Raw genomic sequence first — 13,203 nt, 5'->3', positions numbered from 1 at the left:
TACGTTGGGAGTCAAACGGAATCCATTCCAGAAGTCCGTTCAACTTCCGAAATGTTCGAAAATCAAAGCACGGCTTCTGATTGGTTGCAGGAAGCTCCTGCAGCCAATCGGAAGTCCCATCGGACATTCGACTTCCAAAATTAGTTCACAAACCAGAACAGTCATTTTTGGGTTTGCGGCGTTCAGGAACCAAAACGTTCAGGGACTAAGTTGTTCGAAAACCAAAGTACGACTGTAATGGTAAACTCAAGAGCGAGTTGTTAAATCTTGCATCAATTTGGGTGCTGCTGCACACAGTTTTGAAACGCATCCTATTTGAGAGTTACCGTACTTTTCCATGTATAGGACTAGTTTTGGTTTTTTTTTACTGAAAAATTATGTTTAAAATCGGGGGACTGCTTATACATGGGTAGTAAAAGTCAAAGGTAAAGGACTCCTGGATGGTTAAGTCCAGTCAAAGGCGACTATGGGGTTGCAGCACTCATTTTGCTTTCAGGCCGAGGGAGCTGGCGTTTGTCCACAGACAGCTTTCCGGGCCATGTGGCCAGCAGGTCTAAACCGCTTCTGGTGCAATAGGACACCGTGAAGGAAACCAGAGCGCACGGAAATGCCGTTTACCTTCCCACCGCAGTGGTACCTATTTATCTGCTTGCACTGGTGTGCTTTCAAACCGCTAGGTTGGCAGGAGCTGGGGCAGAGCAATGGGGGACGTGGGATTGGTGCCGCGAGCCAGAGATGCTGCACAGCATGTTATTGGTGTCTGCAGCAAGGGGTGGTGTTGATTGGATGTTGCTGTGGCAATTGGGTGGGCAACCCCCCCCCAAAGAAATGTCAACTATTCTATGCAATCTCCCTCCATTTTATTAATTTTTAATCCCCCCAAATAGGAGGCGTCTTATACATGGGGACGTGATATACATGGAAAAGTATGGTATATCATATTTAATTGGCATAATGGTCAGTATGTTCTGACGGAACGGTGTAAATTACAGCCAGTGAATCGCACAATGTTTCCTTGGTCAAAGATTAGGTTTGATCATGATAAGATGAAAGAGGAGACTTTGTGTCATATTTCTTCGTCTTTTCTTCTGGGCCCAATTTCATGTGGGCTTCACAAGTTTATCCGCTATGGACTAGAAGTGGATTTATTTATCTGTAAGTGTGCGGCTTATGCAACCACTTGTGAACCTACGCCTGCTGTTGTTGTTTTTTAGTGTGCAGCGTCTGTTTCGGAATAAGCCATTAGGTTACAGTGATCACTGTAGCATACTGGATCTCCTTGAGAACTTTTAATTAATATAACCATACTGCCACCTTGTGGTAATTGTGTAGAATTCAGTCTTTCTAATTAAGTCATACTGATAGGGTTTTAATTCAGATCAATGAGTAAAAGGCAGTGCTTTTTTTAAAAAAAAAATGTTTAGGGGTACTCTCATTTTCCTGCTCATATTGAAATACTGCCCCTCAATGAGGCCAAACTTAGATTCACAAAATGTTTAGGGGTATGCGTACCCATGCGTCCCCCCCAGAAAAAAAGCACTGGTAAAAGGTGCTTATTATTACTATTGTAACTTCTTTTGTTTATTTCTGAAACTTTAATAAATATCTTATGAATTTAAAAGGTAAAGATAAAGGGCCCTGGAATAGTTAGACCCAGTTTTCAGTTTTTATAAATAATATAATTATTTTGCAATGTATGTAACAATTTTGGCACATATGTAATTTTGGATTTTCATTTCTTTTTCTTCCCCCCTCAAGACCAGTATAAAGGAAGGATTACTTCTGAAGCAAACCAGCTCTTTTCAGCGATGGAAAAAACGTTACTTTAAGCTTCGGGGCCGCACCCTTTACTATGCCAAGGATTCAAAGGTAAAGATTCATTCTGGTAGAAATCAAGATGCCGTCTCTATAATACTAACTGCGCTTGGGTCTCTCTCTCTCTCCCTTTGCCTATTATGAAAACAGTTTTAAAAGTAGCTCCCCCTGCTTTTGTAAAAATTAGTTGTGTTGCCTGCATAGGTTCCTTGTATTTTTCTAGCACATTTAAAAAATAAATTAGTAGTGGGTTTGATTTCTGCTTTCTGGGATGAAAATTTTAGGTCAGGGGCAGGAACATCAGGTTTGCAGGCCTAGCGAGCATTGACTGATTCCCTGGCTTTTACTTTAAAAAACCCCCTGAAAAGATAACGGACAAGTATCATTCCTGTGTATGTAGAAGATGAGACGCATCCTCTTTTTTCTTTTCACAGTCTTTAATCTTCGATGAAGTTGACTTGTCCGATGCCAGTGTGGCTGAATCAAGCACAAAAAATGTCAACAACAGCTTTACGGTATGCTCCCAATATTCTCGATGTTCTAATAAGTTATAATATGCTTTTGAGTTTTTCGTTTTGCCTTTTAAAAACTTGTGACAGTGGAATTTCTCTGAGTGTTCTTAAGAGGAGTGTGTTTATTGAAACGTTTCTTTCATTTGACGAGAGCATGTAACCTATAAACCATCAGTTATTCTATAACATGGACAAAGAGACACACTTAAAGATTTAGGAAGGGGAGGGGCGATTTTACAGGAGGGACGTACATATTGACACCTGGCCGCTCACAGAACAAACAGTTACAGTGGTGCCTTGCAAGACGAAAACAATCTGTTCTGTGATTCTCTTCGTCTAGCGGTTTTTTCGTCTTGGAAAGCAAGCCCATTGAAGGATTAGCGGATTAGCGTTATTAGCGGCTATTAGTGGCTTTTAGCGGCTTATTTGCTGATCGGATCAGCTGATAAGCGGCTTAGCGGCTTAGAAAAAAGGGGGGAGGGAAAAAACCAGCAGGAACTCGCAAGACATTGTCGTCTTGCGAAGCAAGCCCATAGGAAATTCGTTTTGCGAAGCACCTCCAAAACGGAAAACTCTTTTGTCTAGCGAGTTTTCCGTCTTGCGAGGCATTCGTCTTGCGGGGCACCACTGTAGTTAAGTAATGTCCAAGTTATCAGAACAGTTATTTTATTTCCAGCAGAGAGGTTCAGGAACAAACTATTAGAGGTCCCCTGCTCTTTGAGGTCTTGTTTGTTTCTGTGGCTGTCCCACCATGTGACCGGCCTAACGCATGGCAAGACCACACTCTGGGCAGAAAGAGGGTGATCTGAAAGCAGGGGGTATTGACATCAGTTCCTTGTTGTGGCCAGGTCACTTCCTGTTGAGATTTAAACTTTCAGTTCCTTTCCCCCTCTACGGAGGATGGGGATCTCTTAGGATGGTCCACCCTTGGAGGCTGGTGGAGTTTCCAGATGGCTTTGGGAGATTTTCTAGCTGATATGACTGGTGCCCCTATAGAAGCCCTGGTTGACTTCTATATTATTATTGTTAATAATAATAATAATTATACCCCACCCATCTGGCTGGGTTTCTCCAGCCAGCTTTCAACAGAACTTTAAAAACAGAATAAAACTTCAAACATTAAAAGCTTCCCTAAACAGGGTTGCTTTCAGATGTCTTCTAAAAGTCGGGTAGTTGTTTATTTCTTTGACATCTCATGAGATAATAATAATAATAATTTATTATTTATACCCCACCCATCTGGCTGGGCCTCCCCAGCCACTCTGGGCGGCTTCCATAGAAACCAAAAATACAGTAAAATATCACACGTTAAGGGCTGCCTTAAGATGTCTTCTGAATGTCAGGTAGTTGTTTATAGCTTTGACATCTGCTGGAAGGGTGTTCCACAGGGTGGGCGCCACTACCGAGAAGGCCCTCTGCTTGGTTCCCTGTAACCTCACTTCTTGCAGTGAGGGAACCGCCAGACGGCCCTCGGCGCTGGACCTCAGCGTCCGGGCAGAATGATGGGGGTGGAGACGATCCTTCAGATATACTGGACCGAGGCCGTTTAGGGCTTTAAAGGTCAGCACCAACACTTTGAATTGTGCTCGGAAACGTACTGGGAGCCAATGTAGGTCTTTCAAGACCGGTGTTATATGGTCTCGGCGGCCGCCCCCAGTCACCAGTCTAGCTGCCGCATTCTGGATTAGTTGTAGTTTCCGAGTCACCTTCAAAGGTAGCCCCACGTAGAGTGCATTGCAGTAGTCCAAGCGGGAGATAACCAGTGAGGGAACCACCAGAAGGCCCTCACCACTGGACCTCAGTGTCCGGGCAGATCGATGGGGGTGGAGACGCCCCTTCAGGTATACTGGACCGAGGCCGTTTAGGGCTTTAAAGGTCAGCACCAACACTGAATTAGGAGCCAATGTAGGTCTTTCAGGACCTTCTGAAACATTTGAATGGCTTGGACCATTGGCATAATCATTTGTGAGCACCTTCTCCTTCTTTGTGGAGCCTGTTTGGCTCCCTGGTATACTCCAGAACTTAAGGTGGGGAAACAAGCTGGGAGGCGGCTCAAATGTAAGTGGAGAAAAATGCAAATTGAGGGCTCACTATCGAGTCTACCTTGTGGCAGTGAAGGCAGCAAAGAAGGCATACTCAGCTGCCTCCATTGCATCCTCAGTACGTCGTCTGGCAGAACTCTTCCAGGTAGTGCGGGGCCTTTTGCAGTCTGGCCCAGAGAAGGTGGGGAAACCATCAGTAGCTCACTGTGACTTGTTTGCAAAGGATTTTGAGGACAGAATCGCTTGCATCCACCCAGCTCTTGACTTGGCTGTTACAGCAGATGAATCTCAAGGGATGTCTAGAGCACAGTCTAGTCCCGTTATTTTGGATGAGTTTCAGTTGTTAAGACTCGAGAATGTGTCCCTCTTGGCTGATAAAAACCACCAGAGAGGGGACAGCTGGCTGGGCCAGGGAGGTGATTCATGCCTCTTTATGAGAGCTGGTGGTCCCTTCCTGCTTGAAGGAGGCAGTGGTAAAACCACTCCTCAAGAAACACTCCCTGTTAGATGTTACAGGTTTCCAGACTAGCTGGTAAATGCTTAGCTTATTTCAAGTTATTTCACTTCAGTTCCTTAGTTGCATAGATGTTACAGCTTATTCCCGTATTTTTCATTCCCTAAGACGCACCTGACCATAAGACGCACCTAGTTTTTAGAGGAGGAAAACAAGAAAAAATATATATTTTGAATGTAACCGTGGCTGTATGATTTTTGTGGCTCATAGTGGCCTCAGACATGTGATCTGATGGTGAATTTGGGGTGACCCAATGCAAAAAGCCTGAGGATCCATGTGGATCTGTGCTTTGTAACCACATTTTTGCACCATTGCAGCCCCAGGAAACAGTGGATGTGTGATTTTTTTGGTGCAGGCTGTAGCCATGGACATGCTATGTGATCTGATGGTGAATTTGGGGTGACCCAATGCAAAAATCCAGAGGATCCATGGGCTTTTACCTCCCCCCTCCCAGGCAGCCTCCTTTATTGCTAGCGTCCCTTATCTCTCTTCTGATCCCACCGATCAGCTGTTTCCTTTCAACACTCCCTTCCCTCTTGTTTGCCTTAGTGACTTTTCCTTAGCTAGAGCAGTTTTTTGCTCCTCCTTTTCTTCTAATTTCTTTCCCTATTGCTTTAGTCTTCCTGTTTTCCCCCTTTGCAAGTTTGCAGTCTTTACCTCCCCCCTCCCAGGCAGCCTCCTTTATCTCTAGCGTCCCTTATCTCTCCCCGATCGGCAAATGATCAGTGGCTTTGTTTCAACACCCACTTCCCTCTTTCACAAAAAAAAGCATGATCTGCTTTTTGCCCCTGGGCAATACAGCTCCAGGGACCACACATTTGCTCCATAAGACGCACAGACATTTCCCCTTACTTAGGAAGAAAAAAGTGTGTCTTATGGAGCGAAAAATACGGTACTTTGGTTCTTAAACAAGGTGGTACTTTCTGTCAGTTTTCCAGCCTTTTGACAATCCCACGCCTGATGTTTTTCCAAATACCACAACAGATTCAGGGGATCACCACGCCCCTCCTAACTGGTTTAGGATTCTTCTCTTTCTAGAAGATCTCTCCCCTCTCGACTGACATGCGACCCAAGTCCTCCTCACAGCTTCTACTTCTCCTGCTCAAATCCAGCCCTCTAGTTAACACCTGTCTGAATACACTCCCAAGATACAACACACTGATCTGATCTCAGACACTCCTTTCTCTAGCTGTAGATATTTTTCTTAGAGTACGTTGCACATGGATCAGAACCGGCCTGTTGAGCAACTGGAAAGGGAGATGAGCAAGGTTCTAGAGAAGGTGGTTACGAACCAGATCCATTCACTTTTGGAGGAAACTGGTTTTCTAGATCCATTTCAATCAGGTTTAAGGCCCGGTTTAGGCTTGGTCATCCTGTGATAACCTTTGTCGGGACAGAGACAGGGGAAACATGTCCTTGTTAATTTTCCTTGACCTCTCAGCTGCTTCTGATACCATCAAGCATGTATTGCATTGTGGGGAGGATTCTGAAGTCTTTTTAATATGTTGTTAACAATTATTGTGTGGTTAAAAACTGTGATTTTTAAGCCACCTCGAGGTTTTGGAACTTGGAAAAACGGGATTTAGATCACGGGAATCAATAAATAAATTGGGTTCCTGTGTGTGAGTTGTGCTACTCCCTGTGCATTTTTGTGGGGTAGATATGTTTGAAAAGGTCAGGAGGTGGAGAAGAGGTTCTTCAGTTCCAGAGGCAGCTTGTATATATAAAACGGCTTGCAAGGGTCTCCATCTTCCTTGTGACTCATGGATTGTGCTGCTTGTGGTTAGTGAGCTTGTTAGAGACTGAAAAGAGCAGTTTGGCGAAGAGCATCTTGCATGGAAGAAACAAATGGCAGAGACTGCTGGGTAAGTCAGAGAGGAGGAAGTCAGAGGATTTTGTGTGTTGCTATTAGTGGCATTATAAGACAGAAATTTTCATCGTTATGTGGAATATGAACTCTGAAACTTGTAGATATTAATTTATTGTGGCCTAACTTAATAGCCTATCAGAGAGCACGGCAATGGGAAAATAATAACGACTCTGACAAGGAAAGAAAATCTTCTGAATGCCTGCTGCTTAAAGGTTTATGTTGTTTGGCTTTTTAAGTTAAGGGTACCAATATAAACCACAGTTACTGTCTTCACTCACTGCTTTCCCTACGCTTTATGCACACATATCTTATTTTGATTGCAAAGTCATATAAAAGCAGCATCATACCGAACATTGGAATACAAAATATGTTAAATATCCTTACAGTCTAGGCTTGCTGTTCTCAGAAGGGCAGTGAATTTGTAGTATCTGAATTTCCTACTAGAAATAAACAAGAACCTCTCTCTCTCTCTCTCTCTCTTGTGAATTACACAGGAAAACATTTACAACTGATAACAATTTTTTTGTCTTTGGAATTTATTAAGGTGATCAGTATTTTACAAGAATTATGAGATCCTGCTTTTTCTGTGTTCTTTGTTACCTTGTCCTCCTTATAGCAATTCGGAGTCATCATATTAAGTGATCTTTACCCCCCCCCCAGGTAATCACACCATTCAGGAGATTAATATTGTGTGCAGAGAACAGAAAAGAGATGGAGGATTGGATCAGCTCTCTGAAGTCCGTACAGTCCCGGGAACATTATGAGGTAAGAGGAATGCTGCGCATCTTGAGCTTTTTAAAACTGAAATATTGCCGGTTTTTCAAGATGCAGTAAACGGGGAAGAAATGGTGTATGTCCCTGATGCGGTGTGAAAAATCCATGAAACTAAAATAGAGATTTGGTTAAGCCTGATATAGCCATATAGTTCATGTTATTTTGTTTAAAGAGCCTGGGGAGCATTCTTTTTGGAAGGTGATTTTTTTCACACGTCAGGTGGTTTTAGCTGCTGCTGTAGTGATGTCCTGTTGCTGCAAATCTCTCTTAACTTCTCCTTCATTAGGCTGCCCAGTTTAATATGGAACATTTCTCAGGGATGCATAACTGGTACGCCTGTTCCCACGCTCGACCCACCTTCTGCAACGTCTGCAGAGAGAGCCTTTCTGGAGTTACTTCTCATGGCCTGTCCTGTGAAGGTAAAGGTGGCGGCAGCCCCCACCCCCCATTGTGTATTATCACATAATTAAGTGGTGACACGTAGTAGAAGAACGTATATCATATTAAGCTAAGTAAAGGTAAAGGGACCCCTGACCATTAGGTCCAGTCGTGGCCGACTCTGGGGTTGCTGCGCTCATCTCGCTTTATTGGCCGAGGGAGCCGGTGTACAGCTTCCGGGTCATGTGGCCAGCATGACGGAGCCGCTTCTGGTGAACAAGAGCAGCGCATGGAAATGCCGTTTACCTTCCCACCGGAGCGGTACCTATTTATCTACTTGCACTTTGATGTGCTTTCGAACTGCTAGGTTGTCAGGAGCAGGGACCAAGCAATAGGAGCTCACCCCATCGCAGGGATTCGAACCGCTGACCTTCTGATCAGCAAGTCCTAGGCTCTGTGGTTTAACCCACAGCGCCACCCGTGTCCCTATCAAGCTAAGTAATAATTCACTATTGAGCTTCAGTGAACATTGTAAAATTATTTAGTCCGACCCCCTGCAATGTTTTTGCCTTTAAAATGTTGGGGTTCCTGAAAAGAACCTTTCAGGATTCTTGTTACCCTTGTTTTCTTCATTGTTAGCTTGGCCACGTTGGCCTTGCCTGCCACAAATGCCTTCTTTTAGGAAATTCATTTCCTAGGAAAATAACAAGGTGGTTTTGTTCCCCCCCATCCCATGTCTAGATATTGTATTGTTTAACTCTTGTGTTAGCTATATAGAGCTGAACTTTTAGCCACATCCGTCACGCCACGTTGTCATCTACCAGCAGCAGTGCGTTGCATTTGGTTGTTTGTAGATCGACCCAAATGTGTGAGTTGCTACTCACATGTAGGAATTCTGCACACGATCGGGAGCTTGCAAAGTTGGGTTTTTGTGAAGACAGCTGTTTGCAACAAACACTGGGAAATAAGGACGCAAGACACAAGGCTGAGGAAGCTGGGTCACATTTGTTAAATTAATGGACCAGATCCACTGTTAGAGAACCACGGTGTGATATATTAACTGATCATAACCAGCTGTGGACAGCCACCCGATTCCACATACCCCTTTCCTCAGGCCCTCCTGTTTCAGGTGACTAGAGAGTCCTTCCTGCTTCATCCCCTCCCAGGGCCCCACAACTCTGGTTGATCTAACAGGTTGGCTTCAAAGCTGCCCCCTACATTGCCCTACATAGCCCTGAAGGCAAGTCTCTGGACTGCACTCATCACACTGAAAGGTGCTCACCAAACCTTAATCACCAGATTTTCCAGAAGGGCCTCCTACCCCCTCCTACGTGCCACAAGGGTCCTGCATTCGAGGTAGAAAAAAGAGTAGAACACTGTACGTCCCCGTTTAATAATATATTTTAATAATAATTTTATTATTTATACCCCCGCCCATCTGGCTGGTTTCCCCAGCCACTCTGGGCGGCTTACAACACATCTAAAAACATAATGAAAACATCAATCCTCAAAATCTTCCCTAAACAGGATTGCCTTCAGATATCTCCTAAAAGTCAGATAGTTGTTTATTTCCTTGACATCTGAAGGGAGGGCATTCCACAGGGAGGGCGCCACTACCGAGAAGGCCCTCTTGCAATATGAATTTTTATTACCATCCAAAATGAGAGTTTATTTCCTAGTATCTTTAATCTACTTCTGGGGGTGCGTGTGTTTAAACCCTAATGTGCATATTTGTATTCTTAGAAACAAAATAACAGGTTTTGTGTAATCCTACAAGACAGCTATTACGCTGTCTGACAAGTTAAACTGCAAGTCCCAGGACGTGGATCTTGTCAGATTAGCACTTTTGCTTTTTTTGGAATCAACGAAGGCATTTGGAGAGAGCAGCTGTTCTTGGAGAACTACCAACGCAAAGTTTCTGGGATGGTGAGAAGCTTGCAGGCAATATTATTTAATTATAATAAACAGTAGCTACACTGCTGCAAGGGTTTACATCCATTATCCCATAAACCATGGGTTTCCTTAGGTGGCTTTCACAAACTACGGTCCATAAGCCTCAGCTTTCCATCTGTGAAGTGGGAACCACTTACTTGCAAACTGGAATAAAGGTTGGGATACATTTTAAGGGCTGACAACGTTAAGTAGATGGGCAGCCTGATCCTGTTCAGGAGATTCCTTGCTTCCCATGCAAAGCAGGAACTTTCTGTCCTTCTGACTGTCAGTCTCTTTTGCCAGTGCCTATGCATTGCAGTACTGCGGCAGGAGAAGAGACAGGCTTTCCCATATCCTAGGGGGATCCATGGACAGCCTCGTGCCTGTGTGGTGTAGTGGGTAAGAGCGGTAGTCTCGTAACCTGGTGAACCGGGTTCGCTTCCCGGCTCTTCCACATGCAGCTGCTGGGTGACCTTGGGCTAGTCACACTTTTCTGAAGTCTCAGCCCCACTCATCTCACAGAGTGTTTGTTGTGGGGGAGGAAGGGAAAGGAGATTGTTAGCCGCTTTGAGACTCCTTCGGGTAGTGATAAAGAGGGATATAAAATCCAAACTACTACTACTACTCTTCTTCTTCTTCTTCTTCTTCTTCTTCTTCTTCTTCTTCTTCTTCTTCTTCTTCTTCTCCACATTAGCCCTTGTGCTGTGAAGCAGGTAATTCCCACAGTGGACTCCTGCAAGCAAGCAAGATGCCACTTTCTCTTCAATGCTTACTGTGGTGTCTAACCACCCATGGGGATGCAGGTGGCGCTGTGGTCTAAACCACTGAGCCTCTTGGGCTTGCCAATCAGAAGGTTGGTGGTTCGAATCCCCATGATAGGGTGAGCTCTGTCCCAGCTCCTGCCAACCTAGCAGTTCAAAAGCATACCAGTGCAAGTAGATAAATAGGTACCACTGCGGAGGGAAGGTAAACAACGTTTCCATGCGCTCTGGCTTCCATCATGGTGTTCTGTTGCAGCGGTTTAGTCATGCTGGTCACATGACCTGTTGTCTGTGGACAAACGTTGGACTCCCTCAGGCTGAAAAGCGAGATGAGCGCCGCAACCCCATAGCCTTTGACTGGACTTCACCATTTGGGGTTCCTTTACCTTTACCTTACCTTTAACCACCTATCTACCAAGATACCACAGACGTCTGCTCGTAGTGGACTTGGACTGCGTTAACTACTATGTGTATGAGACAGGCAGCTTTGCTGTGTCGTCTTATACACCTGCAAAACACTTTTTTGTTTTGTTTTGATAAGCCTGCCCAGCTGTACAGTTTATATTTGATAGTTTTTAAATTGTTTTGTGGATTTTAGCTCTGTTTTATGTACAGTTTTATTTGCACACTGCTTAGAGAGCCTTTTGATTTAAGTGGCCTATAAATCTAACTAACTAACTAACTAACAAAATTACCCTGCAAGGAGAATCTCTCAATAGTTTGGTAGAGTCGGAAAAAGTGTGAGATGAACACTCTTCCAGCGCACTGCTGGGAAGGATTCGAACTAAACAGTTACCTTTTGAACAATTTACATTTTTAACACTACCTATTGCGGGTGGCGCTGTGGGTTAAGCCACAGAGCCTAGGGCTTGCCAATTAGAAGGTTGGCGGTTCAAATCCCCGCGACGGGGTGAGTTCCCGTTGCTCGGTCCCTGCTCCTGCCAACCTAGCAGTTCGAAAGCACACCAGTGCAACTAGATAAATAGGTACTGCTCCAGCGGGAAGGTAAACGACATTTCCGTGCGCTGCTCTGGTTCACCAGAAGCGGCTTAGTCATGCTGGCCACATGACCCGGAAGCTGTACGCCGGCTCCCTCGACCAATAAAGCGAGATGAGCGCCGCAACCCCAGAGTCGGTCACGACTGGACCTAATGGTCAGGGGTCCCTTTACCTTTACTTATTTGTGTAATGAAGCGATGTGTGTTTGATTAAGCTTCTGAAAGATGATGTGAATCATTCAAAGATTATGTGTGTCTTTTCATCCAGTATGCAAGTTTAAGGCTCATAAGAGATGCGCAGTCAGAGCAATAAACAGTTGCAAATGGACTACTTTGACTTCAGTTGGAAAAGATATTATTGAGGATGAAGATGGTGTAAGTATTTCTCAGAAATGCAGGCGGCACCCTGCACATGCTTTGGTTTTATGTAGAAAAATGAAACTTTTGCTAATAGGTGGGACGATGCTAATTTTAAGTGATTGTGGATCCTGTCTACATTAGGGAGGGGAAAATATTTTTAGCACATTTAATCCTGCTGGAGTGAAGCCTTATTACACAAAGAAACTCATAACACCCAAAGTAATCTCACCTGTGGTCCACTAGAGGAAAGCCAGCCCCTTGCTTTGGGTATTGCAATATAGCTGCTGCCTCTGTGCTGCCTCTGGGGTTCTGTTGTGTGTTGAGGTCCCCAGAGCCACCCCAATAACTCACACATCACACCAGTATTTTTGTTTAAGGTTTTTGGCATAATTTTGGCCACAACTTTATTAAAATACAAACATGTGAGTGGTTGCTTAGGCATTGGTTGTGACTAGCTGCCCCCACTGTGGGGGACAGTCTGACATTCCGCACGCCTGCGAAAATCAGAAAAGGGGAATACACTTGGGGGTAGCGACGGAGCAGGGAACCTGCCCTCAGCCCTCCCCAAATGCAACCAGGGGCTCTTGCGTGGCCCTAGCCCCTTGACAGGATTCAGATAAAAGCAATAGTGAGCCCCTGTATTCCTTTATTGGCACAGCCAATCCATGCCCCTCTACCAACCAAACCAAAAACCAATGCCTAATCCAGTGTTTCCCAACCTTTTTTGGGCAAAGGCACACTTGTTTCATGAAAAAAATCTCGAGGCACACCACCATTACAGCCCCGTGACGTCAGCGCGCAGCGTCACGCCGGGAGGGACATGAATTGCTAGCAAATTACATAATCACCTCCTTGAGGGCTGGCTCATCTTCTCCGAAGGCAGAACCCCATTAATTAACAGCACAGACTCACACCATAGCCAAGACGAGGGGGGAAAACCTCAGTCATGCACAGTCATGCACATGTGGGGGCTAAATGAGGACGAAGACCGGGCAGAGAGCAGGGTTCAAATCACCCCACCTGGCCAGGACAATCCCTGGGTGCTCCCTTGGGCCACTCGCCTGACCCACCTCGCAGGGCTGTTGTTGCAAGGATAACACGGGGAGAACCACGCACGCCCCCGGGAGCTCCTTGGAGGAGAAAGCGGGCGATGAATGCAATGCATGAAATATATGAGAGGCGACCAGGTTTTGCAGGTGAGGGGCCCCCGCCAGCCTCCGCTTCCAACACCCGGCGCAACGACGCCG

The 13,203-nt window shown here is 45.1% G+C and overlaps 1 protein-coding gene across 3 annotated transcripts in view; it reads left to right on the top strand.

Moving 5' to 3' along the window:
* Window positions 1-13,203, top strand: part of DGKH (diacylglycerol kinase eta) — a 103,163-nt gene that overhangs the window by 37,909 nt on the left and 52,051 nt on the right. For all 3 annotated transcript variants that reach the window (XM_082234218.1, XM_082234217.1, XM_082234219.1), the window contains exons 2-6: window positions 1,759-1,869; window positions 2,250-2,330; window positions 7,414-7,518; window positions 7,814-7,946; window positions 11,865-11,971. In XM_082234218.1, the coding sequence (XP_082090344.1) occupies window positions 1,759-1,869; window positions 2,250-2,330; window positions 7,414-7,518; window positions 7,814-7,946; window positions 11,865-11,971 (537 nt within the window). The remainder of the gene's footprint in view (window positions 1-1,758; window positions 1,870-2,249; window positions 2,331-7,413; window positions 7,519-7,813; window positions 7,947-11,864; window positions 11,972-13,203) is intronic.

Source organism: Podarcis vaucheri (genome assembly GCF_965113315.1).
Source record: "Podarcis vaucheri genome assembly, chromosome: 8".
NCBI classification, from domain to species: domain Eukaryota; kingdom Metazoa; phylum Chordata; class Lepidosauria; order Squamata; family Lacertidae; genus Podarcis; species Podarcis vaucheri.
This window is presented reverse-complemented; position numbering and strand designations above follow the sequence as displayed.